At 36.0% G+C, this 27,691-nt stretch overlaps 2 protein-coding genes, 1 long non-coding RNA gene and 1 pseudogene across 3 annotated transcripts; 2 read left to right on the top strand and 2 right to left on the bottom strand.

Moving 5' to 3' along the window:
• The first annotated feature begins 35 nt into the window (after positions 1-35).
• LOC120183302 lies at positions 36-17,530 on the top strand. The gene is made up of 3 exons (XR_005521937.1): positions 36-45; positions 13,950-13,955; positions 17,352-17,530. It is a non-coding gene; the product is annotated as an uncharacterized LOC120183302 (long non-coding RNA).
• Positions 3,163-6,396, top strand: LOC120183301 (annotated as a pseudogene).
• Positions 7,525-11,058, bottom strand: LOC120183297. Its single transcript, XM_039188023.1, has 4 exons — positions 10,854-11,058; positions 10,211-10,483; positions 8,672-8,916; positions 7,525-8,041 (listed from the first exon to the last, which is right to left on the bottom strand). Exons 2-4 carry the CDS (start codon positions 10,446-10,448, stop codon positions 7,694-7,696), a joined length of 831 nt encoding a protein of 276 aa, XP_039043954.1. The 5' UTR covers positions 10,449-10,483; positions 10,854-11,058; the 3' UTR covers positions 7,525-7,693.
• LOC120183296 (ubiquitin carboxyl-terminal hydrolase 13-like) lies at positions 11,906-27,463 on the bottom strand. Its single transcript, XM_039188021.1, has 29 exons — positions 26,958-27,463; positions 25,905-26,170; positions 25,607-25,825; positions 25,411-25,519; positions 25,209-25,324; positions 24,815-24,913; positions 22,454-22,563; positions 22,208-22,282; positions 21,620-21,695; positions 21,352-21,498; positions 20,855-20,935; positions 20,658-20,777; positions 20,258-20,380; positions 19,969-20,046; positions 17,797-17,885; positions 17,386-17,494; positions 16,970-17,038; positions 16,782-16,892; positions 15,008-15,063; positions 14,677-14,854; positions 14,482-14,583; positions 14,324-14,395; positions 14,153-14,218; positions 13,744-13,809; positions 13,504-13,590; positions 13,295-13,411; positions 12,931-13,005; positions 12,758-12,844; positions 11,906-12,552 (listed from the first exon to the last, which is right to left on the bottom strand). The coding sequence occupies exons 1-29, from the start codon at positions 27,067-27,069 to the stop codon at positions 12,511-12,513; spliced, it is 3,057 nt and encodes a 1,018-aa protein (XP_039043952.1). The 5' UTR covers positions 27,070-27,463; the 3' UTR covers positions 11,906-12,510.
• Positions 27,464-27,691: the final 228 nt, after the last annotated feature.

The following is a 27,691-nucleotide window of genomic DNA, read 5'->3' as shown; positions in this document are numbered from 1 at the left end:
CATTCCATGTTATCTCTTATTAGCCCATGTGCACCTCTGAGAACTGTAGATATGTGAGTCTATTGAGGTTGTGCACCACTATGCTGTCACCACAGCTCATATAATGTCCCGAAGAAACCTATCCAGAGGTCACACAGACCCCGGTAACTGTCCAGAGGTCATAAAGATCCTCGGTAACTGTCCATATGTTCCTTAGAACATAGGTATACTGTCCATATGTCTCGAAAGACATAGGTAAAACTGTCCATATGTTCCGTAGAACATAGGTAAACCCTCGACTCTTGGCATGCCAACTATACCTATAGTTCTCGTATCATATACTATGGGCATTTATTTATACATTTGTATCACTTGTTCTTTTCTTCTGTCACATACCACAGGTATGTGTAACCATATATCTCATATCATATCACATGTATCACAAGTGCATGTATTCACGTAGATCGTTTCATATGACTTATACCATTTCTCATTTGTTCATGTAACTTGCATGTCATATCATGTAACATATAACCATAATCATATAGGCTTACGGTTTTATCACCTATCATGTTATTATATAATTTCTATCATTTCTCACCCAATCACATTTATTCATGATACTTATCATATCTTGTTCACATAAGATCATATACTTCATATAACATATAGAAACACCTAGAACACCTTTACGTAGCTTATAGTCATAGGTCTTATCTCATAACATACTTGTTTCACATATCTATTTCATATCATTTCTTATACCCTCACATAATTCATTTAACATACATAACATATCATGTAACATTATAATAAATACCTATAAGTCATATCATTAGAGCACATATACTTATAGTCAATGCTTATTCATTTCTCATATTCATATATATATATATATAGTTCACTTTCACATATCACATTTTCCTTTTCTCCTATTTTTCATATCATGTCTCTTATAACCACTATGTCTATCTTATCTCATATCCTATAATTCTTTAGCTTATATCTTATATCACATGTTTATATCATATAACTTATGTAATCACATAACTATTTATACTAGTTCACATAGCTTATTCACTAACATATATTCACAATTCATGTAACATATGCAATAATATATATCACATACACTCATTTATATAAGCTCTACTATGGAAAATAGACTTACCACTATCCCATAGTATCCCATACACATGTAACTTTTCATGCATGTTCATTTCAAGCATATCAAATAATGCTATGGTATGAATTCATATCATGTTTCATACTATTGAATGAATCATGTATCAAAATATTAAATCTAGACTTATCGCAAGTCTAGAACTGAATAAACTAACATAATCATGCTATGCATATGCACTCACCTGGCCTCACTAATCCATTTCAATCTCTTATCTTCCCTTTTATCGATCTTACTTGTCAATGATTCCGGAACTCGTTTAGGCTCTGAATCTACATAATTATACATTTTAAGACAATTATTAGATACCTACACCTTTTAATTGGATACTAGCAACTTAAACGAACTTATTAAACCAATATAACATTTCCTTTAGGGGAATCGGTTCCCCTCTGGCATTCTGGAATTCTGTCGTTTGAAGGGGTATCGGTTCCCCTTGAATGGGTACCGATTCCCCTTGCCCAGAAATCATATTTTTTAGCTCGAAAATCACTTCATTTTCTCTCAAACACTTCATATATCATCCCCTTTTTATTCTTAACTCTAGTACACATACTTAAACCAATCTATTCATTTATTTCATCTTAAACCTCAAAATCCTATCATCCATATAAGATTCAAAAATCATACCAAATTTTCAATGTGTTCTAAATCAAATTCTATCACTCCAAATCTCTTAATTTAACCATTGACAAGTCAAATTTAACTTCAAATTCTACTTATCAATTCTTTTCCAAAGTTTCATATAAAAACTCCAAATCTTTAATCTCTTAACTCCTCCATTCTTTGATTTTTACTGTAACCCAGCTTTCCTTATGTTTATCCATCAACTAAAGATCAAAACCAAGCTTAAAATTCAATTAATAATCAACTAATAAAACTCTCACCTTTGCCTTGCTCTCCCACGCATGAAGAAGAAGAAAGGAGAAGAGAACTCTGGATATTTCTCCCATTTCCCACGTGTATATAATTCATTAAATGATCAAATGACCATTTTACCCTTTATTTCCTTTAACAATTACAAAATAACCTTCATCATATGTATCCAATAATCATTGAACTATTTTATTCTTATACTTTAGTCACCAAATTCTGAAACTTTACAATTTGGTCACTAACCCGATATTGAGGATGTTACAGCTAGCCACTGAAGTAGCATAGTTGTATAATTTTTGTGTGTGTAAACAGAAGTTTAATTTTATATTCATTTTGTTGCTTTTATCTCAAAGTGTCATGGGACTTCACAGCCAAGAGTCCATAAAAAAAATATGTCAAAGAACCTTGTAAAAGAAGGTGAAGAAGAAAGAAATGAAGGTGAATAAGAAGAACGAAAGGAAGCATCAGCACTTCCGATTCAAAATGAACGGAAGAAAGCATCGGCACTTTCGATTCAAGAAGAACGAAAAGAAGCATCGACACTTTCGATTCAAGTGAACGGAAGGAAACATCCGCACTTTCGATTTAATTGTTCATCTTTTCAATTGTTTAGGGTTAAGATGTACGTGTTACTTTGTTGAAGGAGGAGGAGAAAGTAGAGAGAATATTAGAGCTAAGTAACTAAGGTCAGTTAAGAATTGTTAGAGCTGTTAGTAGTCAGTTAAGGTAGTTACAAAACTTCTAGACTAGAACTACGCTTCTGGTAGCTGCTATAAAACAATGTAATCCGATTATTGGAATGAATGAGAAATATTCAATGTTTCTTGAATATCATACTTAACCAATTTCTTAACAAGGTGGGAGTGGCAGAATGATTAAAAGAGAGAAAAGAGTCTCAGAGGTACTACAGTGAATCTGCCACGTCGGACTCAAGAGGACCCCACCTTTAGGTTCTCCGTTTGCTTTCACTCCCTCTAATGCCCACCAAACTCCCAAGTCTTCTCTTACTCGCCACCGCTCTCTTCACTCTTCAGTTTCACACTACAATAAAAGTCGTTCCTTTCGTTTATTCCCCAAACAACAATCTACAAGATTAGAGCAAAAATAACCCCAGATTCAGACTTTTCTTTCTAGTTATTTTTAAACGTCCTGTTTTATTAATCGATCTGCTGGGTTGATCTTGATCATCAGCTGGTTTTCTTTTGAACTATCCAATGGAGGTAAGAGTATATTGTGGGTGTTTCTTTGATTGTTGTTTCCGTGTTTTTTCGGAGGTGGTTGGCCGGTCAGAAGATGGATCTAAAAGTTTTAATATTTTTATGGGAAAAGTTGATGAATTTGCCTGGATTTTTTAAATATCGGTTCTGAGTATTGGAGTTTCTGTTTTAGCAAAGTTTATTTCGTTTGATGTTTCCAGGGCTTAATTTTGTTGATCTTACGTTAGAATAACTGATTTTATGCATCGGATTATTATGGTGTCTATAACTTCATTATTGATTATACATGGACTAAAATGGATAAGTCTTTACCAAGGTGTTGGAACTTTTTTTTACTGGTCAGTGGTCACCGTTGGTTCCACTTTTGTACCCCAAGACTTGGTTTAGTTTCATTTTCTTAATGGTAAAATTTGGAATTGAGATTGAAAATACATTGTTGGTGCTTGGCCTTGTAGGTTATGGAAGATGCCAAGTCCGAGGCGCATTTAACCTCTGCTTCAGCATTTGTGGAAGGTGGAATCCAGGATGCTTGTAGCATATGCCTTGAAGAATTTTGCGAAAGCGATCCATCTACTGTATGTTTGCCTGAAATTTTTATTTTGGATATTTTTCCGATACGGGGATGGACAATCTTTTGATCCTTGTTTGTTCATTGTTCTTTTGCTTACAGATGACAAGCTGCAAGCACGAGTTTCATCTGCAGTGCGTTCTTGAATGGTAGTATGAATCTCTTACCTAGTTTATAAGTTAATTATAGTTCTTAGTTCAGGTTGAATTTGCACATATAATTAGCAATGGATCGATGATCTAGTTCTGGTTGAATTTGCACATATAATTAGCAATGGATCGATGATCTAGTTCTGGTTCTGAAAGCGGTTATCTACTTGGGTTATAAATCAGTCTGGAAATGACAGTTTCATACAATTCTCTAATTCACTAGTAAAACTGAGAAAGATTTAATTTAGCTCACATTCTTGCCTTAGGGTTTAGATGTCAGTTATGTTGATTGAATGAAGTTTGAGTTATTGTTGAGTGTGTATAACAGTTTTGTAGATGCCGCTTATTGTTATTTGTTGAAACTGCTTCTCTCGCCTTATCCATTACCATCATCAAAGGATTTTATCGAGGAACAGAAATATAGGGTATGGTGATGATATAGAGGTGTTTAGTGGTACATTAGTAGTATGGTGTGTCAATGGAGGTTTTTGGAGCTTTTCTCGCATGGGTGTGGAGATAAATATTTCTGAAATTTTGTTTATTCAAATACTTGAGGAATATGGAATATTGAAATGATAGACAGTAATAGAGATGACTTGTTTTGGATGTCACATTCACGTGAAATCTCCATTTTAAAATGATGGATTTTCTTCCACCCTACTGTCGTTCGATCTCAGAACTAGTACTGAACAGTGATCTATAATTCTAGTAAAGATTTGAAAAAGTGAAAACTTCAAACTTGAAGTCTTTAGATGGGATGTTTGAGAAGAATCTGCAAAGAATGTCATTGGAAAGTGACGACTTCAGTTATTCTGGGCTGAGGGTCATAAAATAATTACATACTAGAACTGTATGGCCCTCATGATCTGCAATAATTCCACTTGATGAAAGAATCTGATGTAAATTTATGGGTTATGTTTTTGAAGATCATTTGATATACTAGTCGTGCAGGTGTCAAAGGAGTTCTCAGTGCCCCATGTGTTGGCAGACAATTAGCCTGAAAGATCCAATTAGGTGAAGTTTCATCTATTGTTTATTTCCCCTTTTTTTTCTTCAAAGTTTCATATGTTTGCTTTAGATTCCTCTAGCCGGTGTGCATTGGATGCTGACAGTTTCTTTCGCTTTGGCAGCCAGGAGTTTTAGATTCAATCCATCTAGAAATGCAACCATATTCTATCATCCGACTTCGGGAAATTTTGACCTACATGTATGTATTTCTAGTCATCTTATTAGATTTATGTCATACTCTTTCTATGATCATCACATTGAACCTAAAGCCGAAGGAGCCACATTCTAATGGCTTGCTCTGAACACAGCTGCCTGTGGGGGCAAATGAAGCTGAGCTCGAGGAGCGCATAATGCAGCACTTTGCTGCTGCTGCTGCTGCTGCTGCAATGGGGCGAGCACGTCACATTGCAAGAAGGGAAGGTCCGAGGAATAGGTCATCTGCTCAAGCTCGTCCGCGGTTCTTGGTAGTTTCATCTCATCCGAACGCTCCCTCTACTAGCCCGTTACCTTCATCATCCCCAACTCAGAGAGGTGAGCCAACCCCTGCAAACGCCGTTGGCACTCCATCCTCTCAAGAGAGAACTGTGGGGGAGGAATCTTCAGCATCAATTTCTCCTATACCTTCTGTCCAAGCTGATCAACAGTCCGCCTCGGCATCTGGCTCCAGTGTTCTTTTGGTCAACGATCAAGGCTTGAACAATAGGTACTTGCTGTTTTCTAACTCGATTCTCCTTATTTTTCTGAGATGAATCCCTTTAGAATTCATCCCTTTGGTTACGGCAATCGCAATAATATCTTCTGTTGTTCTCTTGCTGGAGGTCTCCTAATCAATCTCCTAATAGTCATGATAGAGCAGGGCCTCCAGAATCATTAAAATCAAAGTTTAATGCTGCTTCAGTGAGGTATTGAACATGACAAACTTTTGAGATTTTATTTATCCCCAGGGTGATATTTCAATGATTTCTTTTACATAATATATTTTTAAATGTGACTATATTTCGAGTTATGGGTAATTTTAGATACAAGGTGTCAATTTCAAAGAGTACAAGGGGGTGGAAAGAGAGGTTTTTCTCTCGCAACACTTCCTTGTCAGATCTTGGTTCTCAAGTTAGGAGAGAGGTTAATGCTGGCATTGCAACAGTCTCGCGAATGATGGAGCGTTTAGAAACCCGAGATAATAGAACTAGCACGGTTACTGTATCAAACAGTTCAGAAGACAGGTCCAATCCAGAATCAAATAGTCAACAAATTTCCAGTGCTGGTGGAGAAACTCCTTCGACTGAAACCAGTGCAGTAGCTTCTTGTGCCACAAGTTCTGCTTCCAAATAAGTGTTGTATTCATATCTGCATCACCCAACGATGTTTTAGCATAAAAAGGTAAGCTGAGGTGTTGAAATGATGTTTGTTTTCAGTTGCAGCATATAAATGATCATTTCCGATTGAAGTTATTGAAGTTGACTATTACGAGGATGATCGGTTCTGCATAGTTATCATTATCTCTTATAATTCATATCTTCTTAAGTTATACTCACTCACACGCATATTGCTGAACACAGGCATGGAAATTTAACCCTCCAAATACATGAAAAATAGTTTTGAAGTGTTGAACATACTTGTATAGGATATGTGTCCATACTCGAAATCCTCGCCTGAGACCTAGTGACATGGTGCTGCACTACACATGAACATCAAAATAGCATGCTAATAATTTAGTATCCAACTTTCTTACACATCTTAGTTCTTTTGCTTTGACATTATCTCTGGTACGTCTTCACTTCTTAAAGAGCACGACTTCTCTGATTGTGTATCAAATGTTCTATTTCCAGAATGCTCCATTTTTTATGGATATTTGGCAGACATGAAACAAGTTGGCGTTTGAGAACTGATCCAGAATGGAACATATGCTGAGAAATAAATAAGTTTTTGGATCCCAAACACCAATAGCTTATGTAATTCTTAGCTTTATTCATGAATATATATAATTTTGAGGCGCTCAAAGTGTTGAAGATGGAAATTCTAGTTTGACAGCCTCCAAGGTCAATGTGATTCTACTTGATAATTGTTTCAGGCACTTGTTCTCTTGAACTTTATTCTGGTTTTCAACATAATTTTTTATTACCGTACAACGTTATCCGTAGCTTGTGAAACATTTATTTTTCACTGTGCCAAAATAGTAGTTCTTACTTTAATGTTGAATCATTTTATCTAAATCGATTCAATAAAGGATTCGAGGTCGAAGCCAATTTCTTTTGGCACACATGAAAAAACTGTAACATTTTGACAACATCCATGTCATATCTAACACAAAACACGAACCATAAGACTTCTCGTAAAAAAAATTAACTTTGATCACCTGTTTATGTTCCATTTACTATCAACATCGGGTATGTTAAATTTCAACCATGGCCTCTATTCATGCTCTATGGCACAAAGTGACTTGTCGATAATTGAATGGACCATTGGTTTTTTTAGGACAATTAGTTGCATTTAAACTGCAAAAACAGCTATATTAACAACGGAAATGTCTTTAAAAAACCATAGAGATGAGGAGAGAAACAAAAGATCGCCTTTTCCATGAATCATAACAGGAAGCCAACAGGGCTTAGAGAACTGCAGACAATGTAACATAAACCTCAGGATAGCATGTCAACATCCCTGAGGGTAGATATCAGAACTATACCAAGAGGGTGTAGCCAAATCAAGCTAAGCAAACTCAGTTATATCGTGAACCAGTATCATATGCACGCCCTCCCTGGTATGAACCTCTAGGTTCAAACCCCTGATCCCTGGCACCCCCATGAAATCGAGACCTCTCTCCGTAGGAGTCAAAGTTATCAGTGTTATAACCTCTATATGCATCTCCAACAGCAGCGGGACCAGCAATGCTACCATAACCATGGGGATTATTACCAGTATGAGGATAATAGTCCATCATTGCCTGCTGGTATTGCTGTTGTCGTGCAAGAGATTCTTTTCGTAGGAGCTCATCTCTGCGATTGGCATGCCGTGCTCGAAGTGCTGTTAGCTGTTCCTGATATTGAGTATTGATTGCATTTATTTTCTGAAAATTTAAAAAAAAATTGTTACCACTATGCAAAACCTATGCAATATTGTTGAAAACAAGGTTAACCAAGTAACATATAAAAAGTGGAAAGGTGTCTGAGAACAAGAATGCATATGCCAGTTTACTTCATTAAATAATTAAGCTTCTGTACAAAGGCATCGGCATCGTTTATGTCAAATGCAGTTGCATGCAATCAATGACTTTCGATAAGTTACCCTGCAAGCTTAGATTGGAAGAGCATACCTGAAGAATAGCCCCTCTCAAATACACCCTATTAAATGAAGCCAACCCTTTAGACAAAGGTGGCAACTATAAATGACTAGTTCGTACATATAAACTGCCTGTCCAGAATAACAGCAAGTACAGAACACAAAGTTGCATATTTTATATCCACAGGACCACAACTGCCAAGCAAAGGAGAAAATACTGACTAAAACATTATGATGAAAAAGTTCCAGTTTTTTAGAAAACAACTGCTTTTAGAATTTGCATTCTGAATGATTAGCGCAAGCAGGCAAACATGTAATGGAAAAAGTTTCCTTGTATAAATTGGTTTTGCAAATTACACAACGAAACATAAGCAGCTAATATTGAGAATATGAAGAAAAATGAACTCTACATACACACCTCTCTATGTCTAGTATTTTCTGCATCCTCAGCTTCGCTCTGTTCTTTAGCAAGCTTCATCATGTCATCATGGAATTTCTTCTCAAGACCTTCCAAAGTTGGTGGCAGAACATTTTGCTCATAGCCAACTTCCATATTTTCATCATGGGGTCGAGATCTGATATCAGCATTTTGTTTTTCTAAAGATAGGTTGGGATCTGGCCTCTGGCCCTGGAAATACATTCTTGATCCATCAGTCCCCTGGCCTATGTCACATTAAACAGATCCAATAAGAGCAGTGGTCCAATACAAATTTTAAGTGTGAAATTAAAAGATTTTTTTAAGTATAAAAAGAAAATACATCAAACATGTAAAAATAAAAACAAGGCAAATCACAATTATTTTTACTATTATAATGGGCCCATCTCACCCTTAAGCCCCATTAATAATGAAGCAAAGACATTCCATCTTGTGCCATTTTCCCAGTTCTTTAAGAATATAAATATATCAGAGTACTAGAAGAACCTCAATCAATCACAGCATTTGTGCAAAAATGTACTTCAACACATTCAATCATCAGCCAGCTTGTGTTACACACATATTACTCGAACACGATTGCGAGTGTCAAACAACACTGTGTCTGACACCGGAATGCTCAATTTTTCCATGATTTCCTAGTATTTGGAGGGATATCCTCATATGTTGTGTGGATATGCATCGTACATCACTATTTAAGGAAAAATGAAGAGTAAAAGCAACATACAAAACTCCTTATTGTTCATTATGTGTTTCTTATGTCTCACTTGGAAAAATTATTAAAAATAAATAGACCATGCTTTAAGAGCAAAAACAAAATATGGGGAACAAAAACAAGGATTATAATTACAGTACACTAAGAGAAACAGGTCAACAAATTTGGAATAAGAAATACCAACACTCCAAGGTAACATGACCTGGCCTGCCACAGGCTCTACAAGGCTACAAGCACATATTACACATCATGTACCGCATTCAGTGGCACTTTAAAATAAATGTCTATGAATGTCACAAGCTGATAAGACCTTTCTTCAAAAGGGGCATGCACAAACCATAAAGTAAAGGACTTAATGGGACATTACAAACATGAAACATTTACCTATCTAAACATAAGTGCTTTAACACTTTATGGGATAAATTATATTTCATTTTAAAAGGTGTGGTCTAAACCTCTTTTTCACCAGGGGAGCATGCCAATAGCATAAACTTCCATTTTATGTTTAGTGTGCCATAGGAATGGCCCGGTTGCAAAGAAGATTTGGAGTAGCTCTCAGTTTTCGAGTAAAGACAAGAAAAAAAAAGATATTCTACATTTGTTTTAGTTAAGATTTAGAAAGCATCCCTAACAAGATGTTCAAGCAATTATGCTAAGGTGCAAATTGAAGTCCAAATGCCATAACCCACATCTAATATCGGTCGTACAGCTATAATGTCCTTGTTCATAGTTTATACTTGATGATGGGTTCTCTACATCTAGTTAAGACACACATGTAGAGAGAGAGAGAGCGTAGAAAACAATCTTGCCTTCGTTGAACATTTTGGGTGTCATTGGATTTGACACTTTCGATCCATCTCTTTCCCACCTCCACTGGCCATCTGATTTTGGAGTTTGATATGGTTGATCCCTTTCAGGGGTAAATGCTTCTAGTTGTCCTTGAAATTGACCAGGCTTAACCTCCATCCTCTGTGCAGGAGCATGCTGCATCTGAGCAGAAGCATATGCATTCCCACCAGAGTCCGCATATTGTCCCTGTCGTCTCATCAGTCTTACTTCGAAACAAGCTTCAAATATTGAACCTAACAAGAATGATAGCAACCACAAACAAAATCTCATGACACATTATTTCACAAGAAACTAATATAAAAAAGTATTAAGTCATTGCATAAGGAGGGGATAAATTTCAAGTTTAATTACTAGAAATAGCACCCCCCCACCCCCCAAAAATCCACACATCAATAATACAGCTTATTACTAATTAGCAAGACCTTCAGCTAACTAGATTGAAACTTCACACTTGTCTACTACAAATATTAAGTTCCCACAACAAAGAAATGATAAAAGCCACATGCTAATACTATTGTGATTGTAAAAAGAAAATTCAAATATAGCAGAGTGATGAAGAAAGCAAATGGGAAATTCTCATAAGTTTAGGGTTTCGAAAATTACCTTATTTATTTGATTTTCCGGTCTGTCGGGAGCTTGATGGCGATAGAAAGATTAAGTCAGGGACTGGCCGATGAGCAGAGGGAAATGGATAAAGTGAGAAGAAGAGAAAGACGAGGCTTGTTTGGCGGCGGAAATGCGTGAAGAGGACTTGAGAGCGGGTCGGAAGATTTTAACCCTAAGCTTGGATCGAGAAGATAAAGTAAAATAGAGCAAGATGATTTTTTTCCCGTTTGAATAAATTTTTGAGTAAACCATCTAATTTGATGCTTTATTCATTTTTAGATTTTTATTTCAATCATTTGATTTTTTTCAAAATAAAATTGCATTCACATTATTATTATTTTTATTTTAAATTTTAATTATTAATTTTAATAACAATTAATTTTCAAAATGTATACATTCTATAATATTAAAATTTTAAAATAACTCTTTTTAAATAAATTAAAGATTCAAACTTTTCTACCAACGTTTAATATTTTCTTTAATTTTGTATTCATATATAATATTATCACCATGAATAATATCGATTATATTTTTAACTGACAACTTATTTTGGGATAAAATATTATGTTATATGAATATAAATATGACATTACCAATTTTGCTTATCATATAACATTTGTATAACTTCCATTCTTATATAATGATTTAGGAAATATACTAATTTCAACAACAAAAAAGGCAACCTTTGATATTATAATTTATAATCGTTCTAATAGGTTATGATATTCTAAAAACTTTCGTTTGAATATTAAATATTTTGAAAAATGGTTGTTAATGAAAATATAAGGATTAATAAAAATAGTATTTTTTTTAATAATCAAAATCTGAAGCCCGAAACGTTGGCGCATATTCCCAGTTAGTATGATAATTACCATTTTGACTGATAATTTTTAAATTAACAATCAAATCATTTATACTTGCACTAACATTGCTAAATGGTTCTTTAAAAAATAGACCAGAATGCCCGAGAGAGATGAATTAGTTTGGAAGGTCCCAAGAGGTATGCCCATGAACACGAAGATTGGCTGAAGGCATGCTTTGACAGGAAATAGGATTGAAGTATCTCGTCTTTAATATAGGAATGAAAAACAGCCCATTAGCGGCTGTGATGAACACACATACAAAGAACTGAACAAGAGTTTGGGACTGCAAAGAATGGCAATCAAATTTCAAAACCATTTGAAAAGCCCAATATTTTTGCCAAATGTATCAATCATCATCAACATGGACAAAATCAAGTAGCAAACAAGGGTGGGGATTCATGACAATAGCCTCCCAAGTCCCACCTATACTCTCACTATGTATACATGTCTCACTATTCCAAAATCTTGTTTATGTACTGTCAACTTATACAGGCAACTGACCTCATTACTCCAAATGGAACTGCCCTTAACCTCCATCTCCGTGTCTTTAAACATGTAAGTTGCGATCACAACCGACATTCTTAGCTGCACGCTTGATTAGATAAGGAAGTCCTTCCAACCCACACTATCAAAAAGAATTACTTATCTGACAAATCAACGTGCAAATGTCGTAGACTCTTAATGCTAACTTGTTGCCTCACATCGTCACAAGTGTCCTCCCCACTCTAAATAATCCATGTAGATAGCCAGACTTGTGTGCAATGTTTTATCAAGGTAATCTAAAATATTCCCTAATTGTAGATTTTTACTGGCTTCTCAAAAGTGTGCCGGTTCTGCAACGAAGCATGGAAAAATATCAAATTATAGTCAACTACAAAGGCTCATCAAAGACTAGTCATTTTCATGGAAAGAACCTAGATTAGTCATAGCCTCAAAGACAAAGCATACACAACCAAAGAATACCCTAATTCCCAATGCTAGATGCATCCTTAACTAAAATTCATATGTAACCCAAACTTCTTAATAAAGAGCAATTACCTGACCAACTGCATAAGCTCTTTTAGGAGCAATGTCAGAGTGCTCCAATCCAAGATACTGCTCCCAAGCACCGTAAACATCTCGCCTCTGAGTTTAGTAGAAACAAAATTAAGGAACAATAATATAGCAAAACTACAAAAACTTTCAAATATCTGTAGGTTTAGTGCACGCACCTGAAAACAATTAGATATAATATCAGAATCTTGAAGGTACTCTGGCCGGCCAAGTGAGAGGAAGGCAAATTTCCACTGAAGAAAATGGATTTCAAGTAAATTTAATTACATATATATACACACACACACATATATATATATATATATATAAACTCAAACAGAAGTGAAAACAAAATGGCCACTTCAATATATATATATATATATATATATATATATTAACAGTGTACGTGCAGCCATTGAGGCTCCTAACATGCATCAAATCATAACTATTTCCCCGAACCCAAAAGGGGAAGAGAAGAGAAAGAAGAGTGACCACAGTATAACTAGAGTAAATTAGTGAGCACAAGGTTAACTTAGGACAAACCTTAGCGAACTCCTCATCTGGAACTTGAAGCTTCTTCTGTATTCGAACTTTTATTTCGGCCAAAGTCTCACCTTCATGAATCACCAAAAAAAAGGGATCGCCAAAATTCAGAATTTGCTGTCAAAAACAAGATAAGGTTAAAGTGGTAAGGATAATATTGATCAGGAAGGAAGGAAACAGAAAATAAGATAATGCAACACGCTTGTTACCATCTGGTTCTGAGCTGTCTCCTTAGTAAAGTGATAAACATGAATTAGTCGGTCATTTGGACCAAGATTTTTCTCTTCCTCTGGAATCTGTACATCAAGGGGAAAATATCAAAACCCTCACTCCATGTATTAGAGAAGACGATAAGCTATGAGATGATTCTTTGGATCACAGCAGGATGGAGATGGCAATGACATCATTTCTTTCTCTGGATATGTGTGTGTATATGACAAGCGACTGACCTCTTCTGCCCGCAGTGTCCAGTATTGGTCATTTATATTCTCAATCTTCTCACTAGGTGGGAAAATCTGTGGAAACATGATAGAAACATACAACATTATGAAATAAATAGAAAGAAAAAAAATGACCAGGAAACCCAAATTTGCTAATAAGGAAGAGTAAAAAACATGAGATATACAGCGATATGCGGCTAAAAACACCATACCAGGAAACTGTCTTTTCAACAAGAAATGATAAGTTTTAAACCAATAAGAAAACCAATGCCATTGGAGGATTGTGAAGCAACTAAGGTGTTTGGCAGTGCGTACACTAGGTATCCATGTCAACTTAAATTGAACATGTAAAAGTGCTTCTTTCTCATCAAACACTAAGATCAGTGAAAGTAACCATGAAAAAATAACGTTCACAAACCTTGTAGATCTTGTGATAGAAGACTTCAAACAACCTCAGTTCTGCATCAGGATGAGACAACTCCACCTGTTTCAAAATGATGAGTTGCAGTTTTACTCTTAAGAAAAAGTCCACAAAACATAACATTCCTTCAACGTGATAATTTAATCAATAAAATGAAAGAAAACCTACTTTTGTCTTAAGATCGTTAATCACATCACCAACAGTGCTCTGTTTCGGAAGCTTAATAGTATGGATAGCAACCTGGCATCAGATGGAACAGAATTTTGTTGCATTAAAACAAAATTTTGACGTCATTTATTGAAACTCTTAAATATGATCATACTCACTTCATCCTTTGTAGCATGATGAAATGCTATCTTCAGTGTTTTCAAACCTTGTAATTCTGGCAGAGGGATGTCTAATACTTCATAGTATAAAATATCAGAAGTCTGTCAAGGAATAAATTCAACTGGTTGGTTAGCTTTTAGCCTTTTCATCCTTAAGGCTTTTCTCAATGTGCATTAATAAGGCCATTTGATTACCTGATTGTAGTGGAACAGCATGTCAGACAAATGATCCACTCCACGATACTTAATAGGCTGAGGCTTAGGTTGCTGAGAGTAACAGTTGTGCGAAGTAAGCCTGATTTTCGATGGATCAACCAAACCAAGTTGCTGAGCTACTCTTTCAACAACATCATCATAAGTATAAAGCTTTGACCTAAACATTCAAAAGTGAACAGATATAAAGCATTAATCTTCACATGCATATAAAAATAGCACAAATTGCAAACCAATAAATTTTCCGTTTACCAGTCAGTTACTAAAGATATGTAAAAAATAATGGCAACTTCAACTGAAAATTCGAACTTACATCTCCAGACAGAAATCATCTTCCTTGGGTTTTTCCAAAGATCGAAAGTGCACAACCTACCATAAAAAAGGGGAAAAAATAAATGCTAATATTACTTTAAGCTTGTGGAAAAAAAAAAAAGAGTTTATTAGAGCACATATGACTGAAAACTTGTATCTTCCAACCAATGTAATAATATCCATTGACGATCAATACCTCAGGAAAGAATCCAAGAAGTTCACATGCTGAATTAATGACCTTAAGACAAAATCTAAAGACAGTATCACTCTAGTCAAAACAGCAGAGTAAAAGGAACTTTACTAGCTGGTCATCAGCCCCAAGGAGAGATGATTCTTAATACATAGACAGACTGGAGAAGTTTCTAGTAAGAATCACGTTTCATCAAGGATTGTGAATGTTTACTAAAGTCAAGTGAGATGACTCCGATCCGTTTCTTAAAATTTCATCAAGCTTTTCTTACAATAAAAATATCAATAAATAACATCTCTTTGCAACCAACAGATTAAGAAGACCAGGTTTAGATATGAACATTTTCTCCTTTTATTTTTTAAAGAACAATAGAAAAGGCTGTTTAAGTGCTTTCAAATAACATTAATAATTTAAAAATAAATCAAATTTATTAATGAAGGAATCCTATGTATCCATCTACAGAACCAAGTAACAGTAGACACTCAGTTGCTGCAGTAAGAAAAACAGAAGCATCAAATGACAAAGTGATTGACTGTAGCAGTACATCCTTGTAAATTGACAAACATGCAAAAACATGAATAGATGAAAAAGCGACTATAAAGGCAAAAGCTATCTTCAGTAGATGGAAAATAACAACATCCCTGCATATGATCGGAAAAAAGAACATGTATTTGGCAAGGATTATCATGATCTTTTCAATTTCAGTTGGAATGAAGGTAATCAAGAGGTTAATAAAGGGATTAAAATGAAAAAGAAGTACACTGATTAATCAACCCAATAAGTGAAACTTCTATTGGCAGCTTTCTTGTATTTAGTTTTTTCTTATGCAATCCCCTGCACCTTTATGTGCAAAATAAGCCTATCGAAAATATTAAGGTCTTATACATGATTTTTATAGTTTCTTTAATAGAAAATGCAGATCCATAAGCGTTTTTACTATCTTCATTCACCAAATGCATTTTCCAAAGAGTAGGAGATGTTTTTAGATTGGGGAAATGAACATAAAAGGAAATGGCTGATTCAGCAGTAAAATGTATTGATGCTTTTAAATTTCATCATCTCATCAATCAAATGTAAGGGCACATTAAGACAATGCAACTTATGCCAACAATGTTAAAAGATAAATTCATTTTTTGCTTTAATTCATCTACAATGATTATCATACTTTGGCATATTTTTCCTCAAATGTTAGATCAGAAACTGGTCAAGGAATTCATCAAACGTGCCTAAAGAAATATATCACTAAGCTTCAGCTTAGCAAACTAATCATTTGAAGGAGAAAAAAAAGAAGGGCTCGATAAATTGCGCTCTAGCCCCAGAATCTCATGAGTGAATCAAACTGCTAGCCGTATTTTATAACTCCAAACAATTTCAAAAGCGATCCAGGCATCAGATAGGACCAAAAGGAGCATGAGTGATCTACCTAACACAAATCATTCATTGAAAGCAAATGTTGGGAAGGGGAACTTATAAAAAGCAACAATATGACAGACAGGTCAACCTTCACACTTCTTATCCAGTGAAAATGGTTGGTATAAGCTCACTGACTAGAGAACTATAGATATAAAGGATGAAGAGAATGTACCTGGCGGTTATGAACATATTCCAGAAATGAAGGAACATCTGGATAGTGGTACTGAGTAGTACTTTCAGCAGGGAGGGACTTTTGAAAGCAAATTATGTCACCATCCTCAAGCTGCCGCGAAAAATATACATGATTAGAACACATTAAAATTACCTAACAAATTACTACAAATGAAATGCACTGTATACCTGGCTAGTTCGGAATGTGATTTTCTTGTCAATTGGTTCACACATAACACTGGGCTCAAACTTAATTTCCTGGAAATTAAAGAAGAGCCAAAGTATTATGCCTCATAAAAAATTCAAAAGTTGGGCAAAAGGTTACGACAAATTAATCAGATGAAAAATGATACCATGTCACAGCCAAACCCAAGAACTACAGTATACAGGGTACCGCTAAACAAGTTAACCATCAACTGTTCAGGTGAAAACAGTTTAGAATAGGCCCAATTAATTCCAGCTAAATCCAGTAAAGGGAGAAAATGTCGCATCTAGACCTATACATTAGCTTCAACTACCAAAATAACTAGTAAAAATGTTTAAAAAAAGAGTTAAATCCTCTGATCAGAAGACTCAAATGCAAAAAGATAAAGCTAGAAGCTAACCTCATAAAGATCGATTTCTTCATCAGGAGCGTACCCTGCCATTTTGTTCAATTTGGACAAAATTTCTATTGGCTTGCCTGCACTTTTCACGAACATCCTTCCAACATAGCTAATAGAACAGAAAGATAACTCATATAAGATTTTACGTAATTATTTTTTTTATAGAAGTTGAAGGTCTCATTAAAAACTCCCTTCGTATTCGTCCACATACTAAGAAGTATGTTAACGAACATTGGAAGGAAGAAAAGAGTACCTCATAGTTTATTAATAATAATACCCAATACATAAGAAAACACGGAATATCCTCCTATGGTCATATACACCATTACAACAAACACCTTAAACTCTCATATAAGATTTTACGTAATTATCCAAAAGACAAGGGAAAATAGACAACATGAGACACCCTACCGAAGTTCTTCTTTCTCAGGATCATAGTGCTTGAAGAAAAGCATAATATCTTCTTTTGTTTTATATGGTGGAGTGATCGGTCGTAAATCCTGAACAATTATGTCCAACATCATGATGCAAATAAGAGAAGACCCAAACATTTATAAAAGGTAAAGGGGCAAAACAGAAGCAAAAGGTCATATGCAAGATTCATAACCAGAACTTGTCTACAGAATCTAGTAAAATACAGAAAGTTTCAAACCTCACAAACATGTACTGTCAAGGGAAGATAAGTGACTCTACTGAGTAAAATTTTGAAGCTTAAGTCCTCAAGGTCTACCCTTAACTTCTATTATTTACTATTGTAACAACAGATAACTTTTCGCACTAGAAAGTTTTAGAACCAAATCAGGTCAATCTGTTAATTTTAGTTTTGGGGGTGAGAACAATAATCTGAAAAACATCATTGGACAGAAAGCGAGAGATTTCTTATTGCAAATAGATGATGAGGAGTCGTACAGAATTTTAAAGGAGCAGAACTGGACATTTTTAAATGAGGTTTTCCAGGAAGTTCAACCTTGGTCAGAATCTTACAGAGCGTTGGAGAGAGTAACATGGATTAAACTGGTTGGAATTCCACTTCACTGTTGGAATCATAGCACCTTTAAGAGGTTAGCACAGCTTTGGGGAGAATGCTTAGTGCTGGGAGATAACGCTCTTCGGGAATTGGGCTGCGAGGAGATGACTATTATGATAGCAACTAGCAGGAAAGAATTAATTGAAGTGGTAGACTTGGAAGCAGGTAGAGATATTTTTAGAATTAGAGTAGTGGAATTTCCCACAGTTGAAAGTGATTCTCTGCTTCGGAAGTTGGAAGTAAAAGAAGGTGCGGTTGTTGTCGATTCTGAATCGCCGGCAGGAAGTAACGTGGAGGCATCGGTGGAGAAGATTTCCGAGAGGTGTTCTGAGGAGGAAGATAGCCTATTTTGCTGTATGGGGAACAGAGCTGGAGGCAGAACCTTGTCGGCTGAGGGCGAGGAGGATAGGAACATAGGGGAGGAAATTATTATGGGTCTGAGGAATAATACTGCTGGTCAGGGGATGGTTCAAACGCAAATCGAGGAAGTGGTGGAACACGAGGAAGTGATGGAACACGAGGAAGTGCTGGATCATGAGCAGAGAGAGGATAAGATGACAACAGGAATTGTTGTAAGACTGCATGTGCTAAGGAGGGAGTGAAGGATTATTTAATTGATTTGCCCATCAACGGTGGTGCACGAAAATTGAGGGGTGAATTATTCTCGCACAATTCCAGGCATATCCAGATTTTTTTTAAACACAGCTCTCTCCAAAGATTTCATAGCAATTATTCGGCTCCCAAAAGGAAGACTAGTTACTGCCGAAGCAAGTATAATCAGAAGAAGGTGCAATGCGAGGAAGTTTTGTCTGATCTTGATGGCAGATTCCTTTATGATTCTGACTTTCCACCATTGGGGCAGAGTCAAAAGATGGAAGCGACAGAACCCATACTGGTCGGGAAAGATCTGGGTATAGAGTATAATGGCTCAGTAGTGGTTTTGATTTCGGAGCATTACAGTTGAGGAAGTTTTGGAAGGTGACTTGCATATGATCATTGTTTTTGGAGTTGGAGGTTCGGATGGTCTCCGTCGACAAGTCGAGCAATAAGTAGCAGAAAGGCGGATAGAGTGTTTTCGAAGCTTGCTTCTCTGCACTCTTATCATGTGGAAGCTTATGGCTTTTGTGCTAGATTGTGGCTTCTATGGATTGAGTCAGCTGTTTTATTTCGCTTTTTTTCAGTTGGTTTGTTTTGTGGTGTCTTTCAGGCCAAGTTCAGGCTTTAAGTCTGGTCAGTCATATTAGAGGTTGTTGCTGTAGCAAAGGTGGATTAGGCCGAGTCAGTGCTGCTGTTTAGGGTTGTATTCGATAGTTTTTGGTGTTTTGTTTTATGTTGGGGGTGGCTCTCTGGATATATCTTGTAATTTCTTATGTTTAATGAAATCTTTAGGCACTCTTTTCCTCCTTCCACTGATTAAGGAGCTTTTCTATAAGATCCTTTAATCAAGAAGGGGTTTTTTAACGAGGCCTTCAATTCCTATCAAAAAAAAATCATTGGACAGAGAGTTAAAGCATCAAAGAAGAAACATGTTGCTTAGAAAGGCTAAACCAGATTACCAGTCCAAGCTCAACTTCCAGGAACAACATTAGTTCTGCATTATGAACCTTATTTGATACCTCTCTCAAGGTTCCAACCTACAGTGGGGAAGAGACAATTAAGCACAGAGTTAGATCCTTATCAAATTGAAAAAAGATAACATTTTCCTTGATTATTCTGCATTTTTCAAAGACGGACAGTTAAATACAAAACAATGTTGAACACGGGATGAAAAAAAATCTAGAAACAAATACTCCTCAAACAAGACTTTTGAACCATGGTATAACAATTTATGGTGAGAAATATTACTGATTGTGTTTCCTCCAAAGGTGTCAATGGCTGGTTTGGACGGTAGGTATGGTTTTGACGCTTGGCCCACAACCAGAACCGCTGAAATTGCACTGGTATACCAAACTCTCTAGCAACCTCTTCCTGCACATTGAAACATTGTAAATCAGGAACAAAATTATAACATGGACAACAAAATAGAACCACAAAGTATCATAAAAAAGAACAAGAAGATAACTTAAGATTCAACTTGAAATGGTTAATGAAACATCATTAAAAAGGTAGTAATCAAGAGGAAAATATGAAAAGAAGAGTACCAATTTGGTGAAGAAACCCAATCATTCCAAAATGGAAAAAAATATAACCATAAGCATCAATTAAAACAATGGAAAACAAAATCTTATTGTCTCTTTTACCATACCTTAAACACATTGAAAGTTGTCTGCTTCTGAATATGGAAACTCCCGACTTTATCATGATCCACAAGATCAAAATAAACATCCTTGCCAATCTGCTCTGCAAGGTCATCATCTCGTGCAACCTAGAACAAACATAGCTATAAGAAGCACACTCAACAATGCTCAAACCATTATCTAAATTAATGACTCAAACAACAACCTTTATGATAGTGTAAAGGTGTGCCTCTGCCTTCTCTTTCTTTTTATGTTCTTTTTCTTCCTGTTCTTTCTTCAATCTCTCCTGGAGAAGTTAAATAACATTCCATATTAGATTGTCAAGAAGGAATCTCAAATTATTAACTTAAATTACAAGAATAATTCTTAAGACAAAATAGAATACTAAACTCGCATGCTATCAGCTTGGTAAGAAGCTCATTTGCGATTGCGATTGCTCTTGGTAAAGCAACCCAAGAAGCACATTGATTTCTTCAAGCCAAGCTTGAGAAAAGCCATTCTATTCAATATGTTGATCTACTCTTAGTTGATAAACTACTTGAAATCATATTACTTGTTATCCTTTTGGACCACTGGAACAATAAAACTAATGCTCAACCCTAGTTGGGAGCCTGTTAATTTTACAATCCAAGCTCCTCACCAGCCACAACCTTTAGGCTCAGCTCATTTACAGCATTAAATAGATTAACAGTGGCATCTTACCCTAAGATGTTCTGCAATATCCTTCTCATCCACATCACATTTTATTTTGTCCTTGTCACTTTCTCGTATATACACCAGCATGTACGCATTTGAATATTTGGTAAATTTAAAAGGGGTATTATTGAATCCAGGATTTGTCTGTGGTAGCTGTCAAGACATGAGGAAATTCCATTAAAACAAAAGCCTCAAAGATACATATATAATTTAAAGCTGAAAGGCTGAATACGAAAAAACTCTTTTTTATAAAAAACTGTTCAACAAAATGTACCTCTTCCCCACCATACTGTTCCTCTAATGCCCATTTCGTATCTTCTTTGGTTACTCTTTCATCATCAAATTTATACCTGAAAATCACACAAGTTGAATGCAGTAAATATATAAAAAGAAGTAATATTTTCACCACTCTGGACTCCTAAGCAAAACAGACATATGTAAAGCTGTAAACATAGTGCATTCAATACAATCAGCATCGGCTAATCTAATAATCATGCAGCAGCCTAAGAATTTAACAGTTCAATCTTTTTTCCAACTAATTAAAAATCAATCCGGCATTTTTTCTTTTGCTTGGAAGAACATTATGCATCAATTTGACTGAAGCACTTGGTAAAACTTTCATGTAATTAGCACTAGAATGCTCGACTGCTAACACCAAATCTGTCAAATGTTGATCCACCAAGAAAGCCTTAAAACCATCATCAAAAATTGGCTACGCATAGGTTCTGCCCATCAAGGCTACATGTTCATATTTAGCCCTTTATAAAACTTCAAAATGTGAAATTTCTGCAAAATCATCTTCAGAATCTCAAAGAACAAGCATACAAACATGTCCTAAGATGCTTAAGAAGATGATCCATACCACTGATCAGAAAGAGTCGGCCTGATATATGCATAATAATGACCACCATGCACACCACCACTATGAACGAGGACACTGTAAACAAAATCAGATGTGAGCAACAAACATTATTATTAGAATAAAAAGTCATAAAGAAATATTTCTGTCCCATAAAACTGTGCATCTGCACCTTGTCTACCTAAGGATTATCAGAACACTCAAGGAAAGAACAGATGAAACAGGATAAATGCTTATTGTTATACGCACCTGTGAAGCATGTAAAGATTCCGAACACTCCTATCAGCTTCTGGTGATAAGTATTTTCTATCATCTCGGTCAAGGTCAAGTTGCAAAGGGAACTCATAACGGTCATTAATCTACAAATGTAGTGGAAAGCTTTAGTTCCAAACAGTTTGCCCTTAGAATGGTACTGATTATTTTGATCCATAATTAAGTAAATTATTCATTAGCCATTGTTTCCTATACCAACTGTCAGGTGGGTATGACTATTAAGACCAGTAGAAAAACCCAAATGGCATGATACTGGTACCATTTAGTTTTATAATAAAACCACAATATTGCACTGAAAAGAAAATGAGAGAGTTTAGGAGTCCAAAAGTCTGTTCACTCCCCACTGGAGCAGCCTGGTCTGCTTTCGTCGATAATCTTAGTAGAAGAGTCGGTAGAAGAGCTTTATGGAAGTTGTTCAAATGCCATGGAGAGGTGAGAAGGTCTCTATTCCTTTTGTAAACAAGAGGCCGAAGTACAAGGAATCCACCTTTGCTTTCGTTTACTTTACGAGTCAGGGGATCTTAATGTTGTTGAGAAGATGAACAACGCCATGGTTGATGGAAGGAAAAAAATCTGTTGGGGTCGCAAGATATCCGAAGCTTCAACCTCAGAGAAGTTCGGAAGCTATTGGAGAGAGGGGATTGAAGAGACGCCGGAGAATCCTTCCGTGCGTGTTAGAGATAGGCAGGTTGTTTTTAACAGATTTTATGATGGTAGAACGTATAGAGAGACGGTGGTCGGTGATAGCAGGAAGTTGTTGGCTCCTCAAAATAGAGTTTCTAAGGGTACCCTCAGAAGAAAGGGTATGGCTAAAATCGTCCTTGACTGGTATATGCAAATCCAATCAAGTTGTGGAGTTCGTTCCAAATGCCACGTGCAATGAGGGTGTTAATGTGAAGGTAGCCAGATGGGGATTCGCTAAGAATGCTTCTATCATTACTTTCCCATCTGTGGAAGAACGAAAGGAAGCTTAAGATAATAAAATTGAAGAGTTGAATGTCTGGTTTGAGTGCTTAGCTCCTCTTTCTCAGGAAAGGAGCGTTCCTTTAGCTTTATGTTCCATCTCTTTAATAGGAGTGCCTCTTAATTGTTGGAGCGAAGATTTTTGCTACAGTTTGCGAATAGATGGGAGAAGCTGGTGAAGATTCAAGAAGAAAAAGTGAAGAAGGTTGACTGTCGTGTAGCTCAGATGCTCCTGAGGGTGGCTAGTCCATTTGATGTGCCAAGTTCAATTACTATAAAAACATATGGAAGATCGTATTTGATAAAGATCAAAGTGGAGTCGATCGATGAGTTTTTTCCCGATTCTTATGGTAAAAGTGATGTTGGTGATTCTGATGATGAGTGGGAAGTAGATTCATCGGAAAATTTTCAAAGCAATTAACAGGATGGGGAGCTGGGGATGGAAGTCCAACAGCCACGATTGGATTCCTAAGGATTGGTGGAGACATGGATGCGGGAGAACCAGACAGGCGGTTGTATGGGGAATACACTTGGAATAAATGAGGGAGTCATCTAGAGGCAAAAGGTTAATGAAGAAATGTTGAGAGATAAGTTGGGGGTTGGTGGGGACAACTTGCAGCATGATATGGTTGGTATTGATATTGTGGGCAGGGATAATGGAAGAATGGATGTCAGATGTCCATCTAGGCAAGAATCCTCTCAACAGGCTATTTGGCCTAATCTAATTAAGTCTAGTCATGGGGGTGATGATATTTCTTTGGATGGGCTGAATAGAGATTTAAGACCTAGAAGATTTTCAAGGAGTGAGTGTGGCTTTGGCAAAAGTATGTCCAGAAATTCGTCAGATATCGAAGTTAAAGAAAGAGATGATAGGAGTCGATCTCAATCGGGTTCTCGGAACGAGTCTCCCTCGCCTGATCGTGGTCGACCATTGGAGAGAAGTGCTTCAGTGGGAAGAAATGAAAGAGTTTTCTTCAAGAGAGTCTACAGTAAATCAAAGGAAAGGAGTAGGTCGAGCGTTAGAGAAAAGGAGGATTCGGTGGCTACTCCAAAGCAGAATGAGATTGCAGTGGAGGCGGTTACAACCTGGGAGACCAGTAATATGCTCTGTGTTACCTTCAGAAAAGAGAAAAAAGCTTTCATGAAGAAAGCTATCGATTTGGTAAAGGAAAAGGCGGATAAAGGGGGAAGTTAAACTTTCCCAGGTGATACAGGTTTTTCTGTAACTTCTTGAAATGATAAAGTTTTCAATTATATCTTGGAATATAAGGGGTTTGCGCAGAAAGGAAAAATCAAGAGCAGTTAGAGGGGTGGTTGACAATAAGAAACCTTCTTTTCTATTTATTCAAGAGTTGAAAGTAGAATCATTCAAACCTTGACCATGGTGTCTCGCATAAAATCATATTCAAATCGTTTAAGCTGAAGTTGAAGGACCGGAGGGAAATCAATGAACAACACACCCTTCTTAGCATCCTGAAATAACATCATCCAAAATAAAAATCCAGTTGTTTAAATGGGAAAAGATGTAACATGTAATCGGGTATGATGCCGAACACAACACAAAAAAAACATAATGATTGGGTTTATAGGAACTCAGACACTGCAATGAACCACACATTTTATTCATGCTGGTCAAATACAAGGCGGCCTCTTATGCAGCTCTTGTACTAATGAAAATTGATCTGACTGAAAGCGAAGTTATCAGTAATCAAGTTATTTCTAGTGTGTATGCTCAAACCATTCTATTAATATTCTCTTAGAAGATTACCTGCAATCCATATTGCTCAGAATGATATTTATTATCACCTTCAAGACGTTCAACTTCTACATACTTGTCAAAAGAAGCATATACATCTCGACAGCCTTTAACATCAAGCTGAAGGTCTGATATAGGCAAAAATAATTTAGCATCACATGATGAACAAGGCTCATCAGACTCCAACCAGTCATTTCAGAAGAAGAAGAAATACCATAAAATGACTCATTCCTTGTAGATTTATAATCCACATTAATGCACTCAATGTAGTTCATATGGTGGCCTTCAAACAATTTCTGTATGATGCCCTCCACAGCAGTTCCCTGGTGGCATAAGAGAGGTGATCAAAACTGTGACTACGGTTTCACATTAGAATAAATTCATAATGAAAAATTATTGAAGCTTTTCACCTTCATTTTATCTTCAAGTTTTTCAAATAGAACTCTATTAAGTTCTTGAACGTCATGCTGCATGAAAGAATCATATGTGTCCCATCCAAAAGATTTGATAAGCTCTTTTGTTGCAACACTGTTGTCACTGTACTGGAGTTTGTAAAACAAACTCTGCAGAGCAAGAGGAATGCTTCCAGATGGCATATCATTTTCAGTTGTAGGCATGTGATAAACTGCCTGAAATGTAACATCCAACACATTAGCAATATTGTATAAAACACATCAGTTCGAAAAAATATAAAGCATCAGCAATTACCTTTCTGAAGTAAGGAATGTGATAAAGAGTTTGGAGCAGGGAGTTCATGTAACATGTTGCTCCTTGATTCTTAAGACCGACATAACCAGTTTCTTTCTTTGAGTCATGTGCCCAGTAATCCACAATTTTGCGGACAACAACCTCTACTTCAACAATCAGAGTATCATTCACAAGATACCCTCTGGAAGGATTATATAACTCACCAAGCGGCATAAAGGATGTAAAACCCCAATCACTTTCTCTTGCATTAAATTGGTGTTGTGTGTCTGCAAGGTTAAAGTCAGATATGTGCAAAAAAAATTTGATAGGAATAGGAGGTCTCATTAAAAACCTCCCTCATAGTTGGCTCTTGTGAAAGAGGCAACTAGCGGAAGGAAGATATGTGCAAAATTAATAGCCTTAACATTGTTCTATACAATGTTACGACAAAATAATTGTGAAAAGTGAGACAATAACATATCACCAGAAACCAAACCTAGTAAGCAACATATAGATTCTAATGTTCTCCCAAAAAAGAAAATAGACCAGATGTTATACATACAAGGAAGCACTGTGTTCACAAGGACCAAAAAGGAATTTTACAAAAGATTAAGATCGGAATACAATATTCTAAGAATATCCTCTAAACTTAAAAATATAAATACAATCAACCAAAAATAGTCATGTCCCCTAATAATCAAAACAGATAATGATATCAATAAATTCCGATTGAAAAATAGAGCATCATATACGTGTCAAATTGTCACCTTTCTTTCTCATGTCATAAGTAATCAGATATGACCTACCTATAGTTATATCAAAAATTAATCTTTTCATCAGATAACAAAAGCCTACTCTTTGACAAAATAGAACAAAATCACCTATAAGTAATGTTCTTATATTGGTAAAAAAAACTGTTGCTCATGCAACTTCATATACAAGATCAAATCATCATTTTTCTGCAACCATGTTACAAACTATCTAAATCCAGAAAAAAACTTTCAGTATGCTTTAACACCCAAAAAAGATTACTTAAACAGTAAGTGTATGAACGACAAGGTAAAAGGGTAATACCTTTTCTGACTGAAAATTTATTATGAATTTGATTAATTACTGCCAAACTGAACTGTGCATATCTACTCCACCCATAGGGTAAACTTGCTGAGTCAGCAACATCCAAATACATAGATAAATGATCCGCATTGTTACCCTTTGGAAATATCAATATTCGCCTAAGAAATTCAAAACCAAGAGCATCAATCCTCAACTACTATCACCGAAACAGAAAAGTAAGGGGAAAAAGAGGGGACAAGTGCTATCAACAAGGGAATAAGCAATGTACCATTTATAACCACCAACGACAAAAACATCGGAATAATGCTTCTTAGTGTTTAACCTAGAAAAGTTATCAATCTTCCAAGTGAATCTTGATGAAGGAGGATCCTCCGCTGGTTGATTTTCCAAAGTATTAGCAGTCTCGGTTTGGGATACAACTAACAAATTGAGACATAAAACCACGACCAAATCAAACCCTTTTTCCAGTGATGCCCACAAGAAACGAAGTGCAATATTTTGGAAACTTATTTCTTAATTTCCAAGAAAAAAGTACCTTCCATGTGCTGGTGATTGTCGGTCAAATCCGAGTGTGGCACAAGCATTTCCTCATCTTCCTGATGCTGAAAAAAATTAATAAAAAAACTCCCATAAATAACTAAATCAGAAGCGCAAATTTACGAAGAAAGCAAAATTGAATATACAAGAAAAAACCCTAAACAAACTCCAAAGGCATCAATTAATCAAACCGAAAA

Source organism: Hibiscus syriacus, unplaced genomic scaffold (assembly GCF_006381635.1).
Source record: "Hibiscus syriacus cultivar Baekdansim isolate YM2019G1 unplaced genomic scaffold, ASM638163v2 tig00112746_pilon, whole genome shotgun sequence".
NCBI classification, from domain to species: domain Eukaryota; kingdom Viridiplantae; phylum Streptophyta; class Magnoliopsida; order Malvales; family Malvaceae; genus Hibiscus; species Hibiscus syriacus.
Note: the sequence above shows the minus strand (reverse complement) of the source record. Positions and strands in the feature narration are given on the sequence as shown.

What these genes read in the sequence shown, in the direction of transcription:
- LOC120183297 (XM_039188023.1), bottom strand. Translation starts at nt 10,448, where the DNA reads ATGAGACGACAGGGACAATATGCGGACTCTGGTGGGAATGCATATGCT. An exon ending in ACCCAAAATGTTCAACGAAG is followed by an intron (nt 8,917 to 10,210) that starts GCAAGATTGTTT and finishes AATGTGACATAG; the next exon opens with GCCAGGGGACTGATGGATCA. An exon ending in AAAATACTAGACATAGAGAG is followed by an intron (nt 8,042 to 8,671) that starts GTGTGTATGTAG and finishes TTAAATTTTCAG; the next exon opens with AAAATAAATGCAATCAATAC.
- LOC120183296 (XM_039188021.1), bottom strand. Translation starts at nt 27,069, where the DNA reads ATGTATTTGGATGTTGCTGACTCAGCAAGTTTACCCTATGGGTGGAGT. An exon ending in ACATTCCTTACTTCAGAAAG is followed by an intron (nt 25,826 to 25,904) that starts GTAATTGCTGAT and finishes GTTACATTTCAG; the next exon opens with GCAGTTTATCACATGCCTAC. An exon ending in AACTTGAAGATAAAATGAAG is followed by an intron (nt 25,520 to 25,606) that starts GTGAAAAGCTTC and finishes TTATGCCACCAG; the next exon opens with GGAACTGCTGTGGAGGGCAT.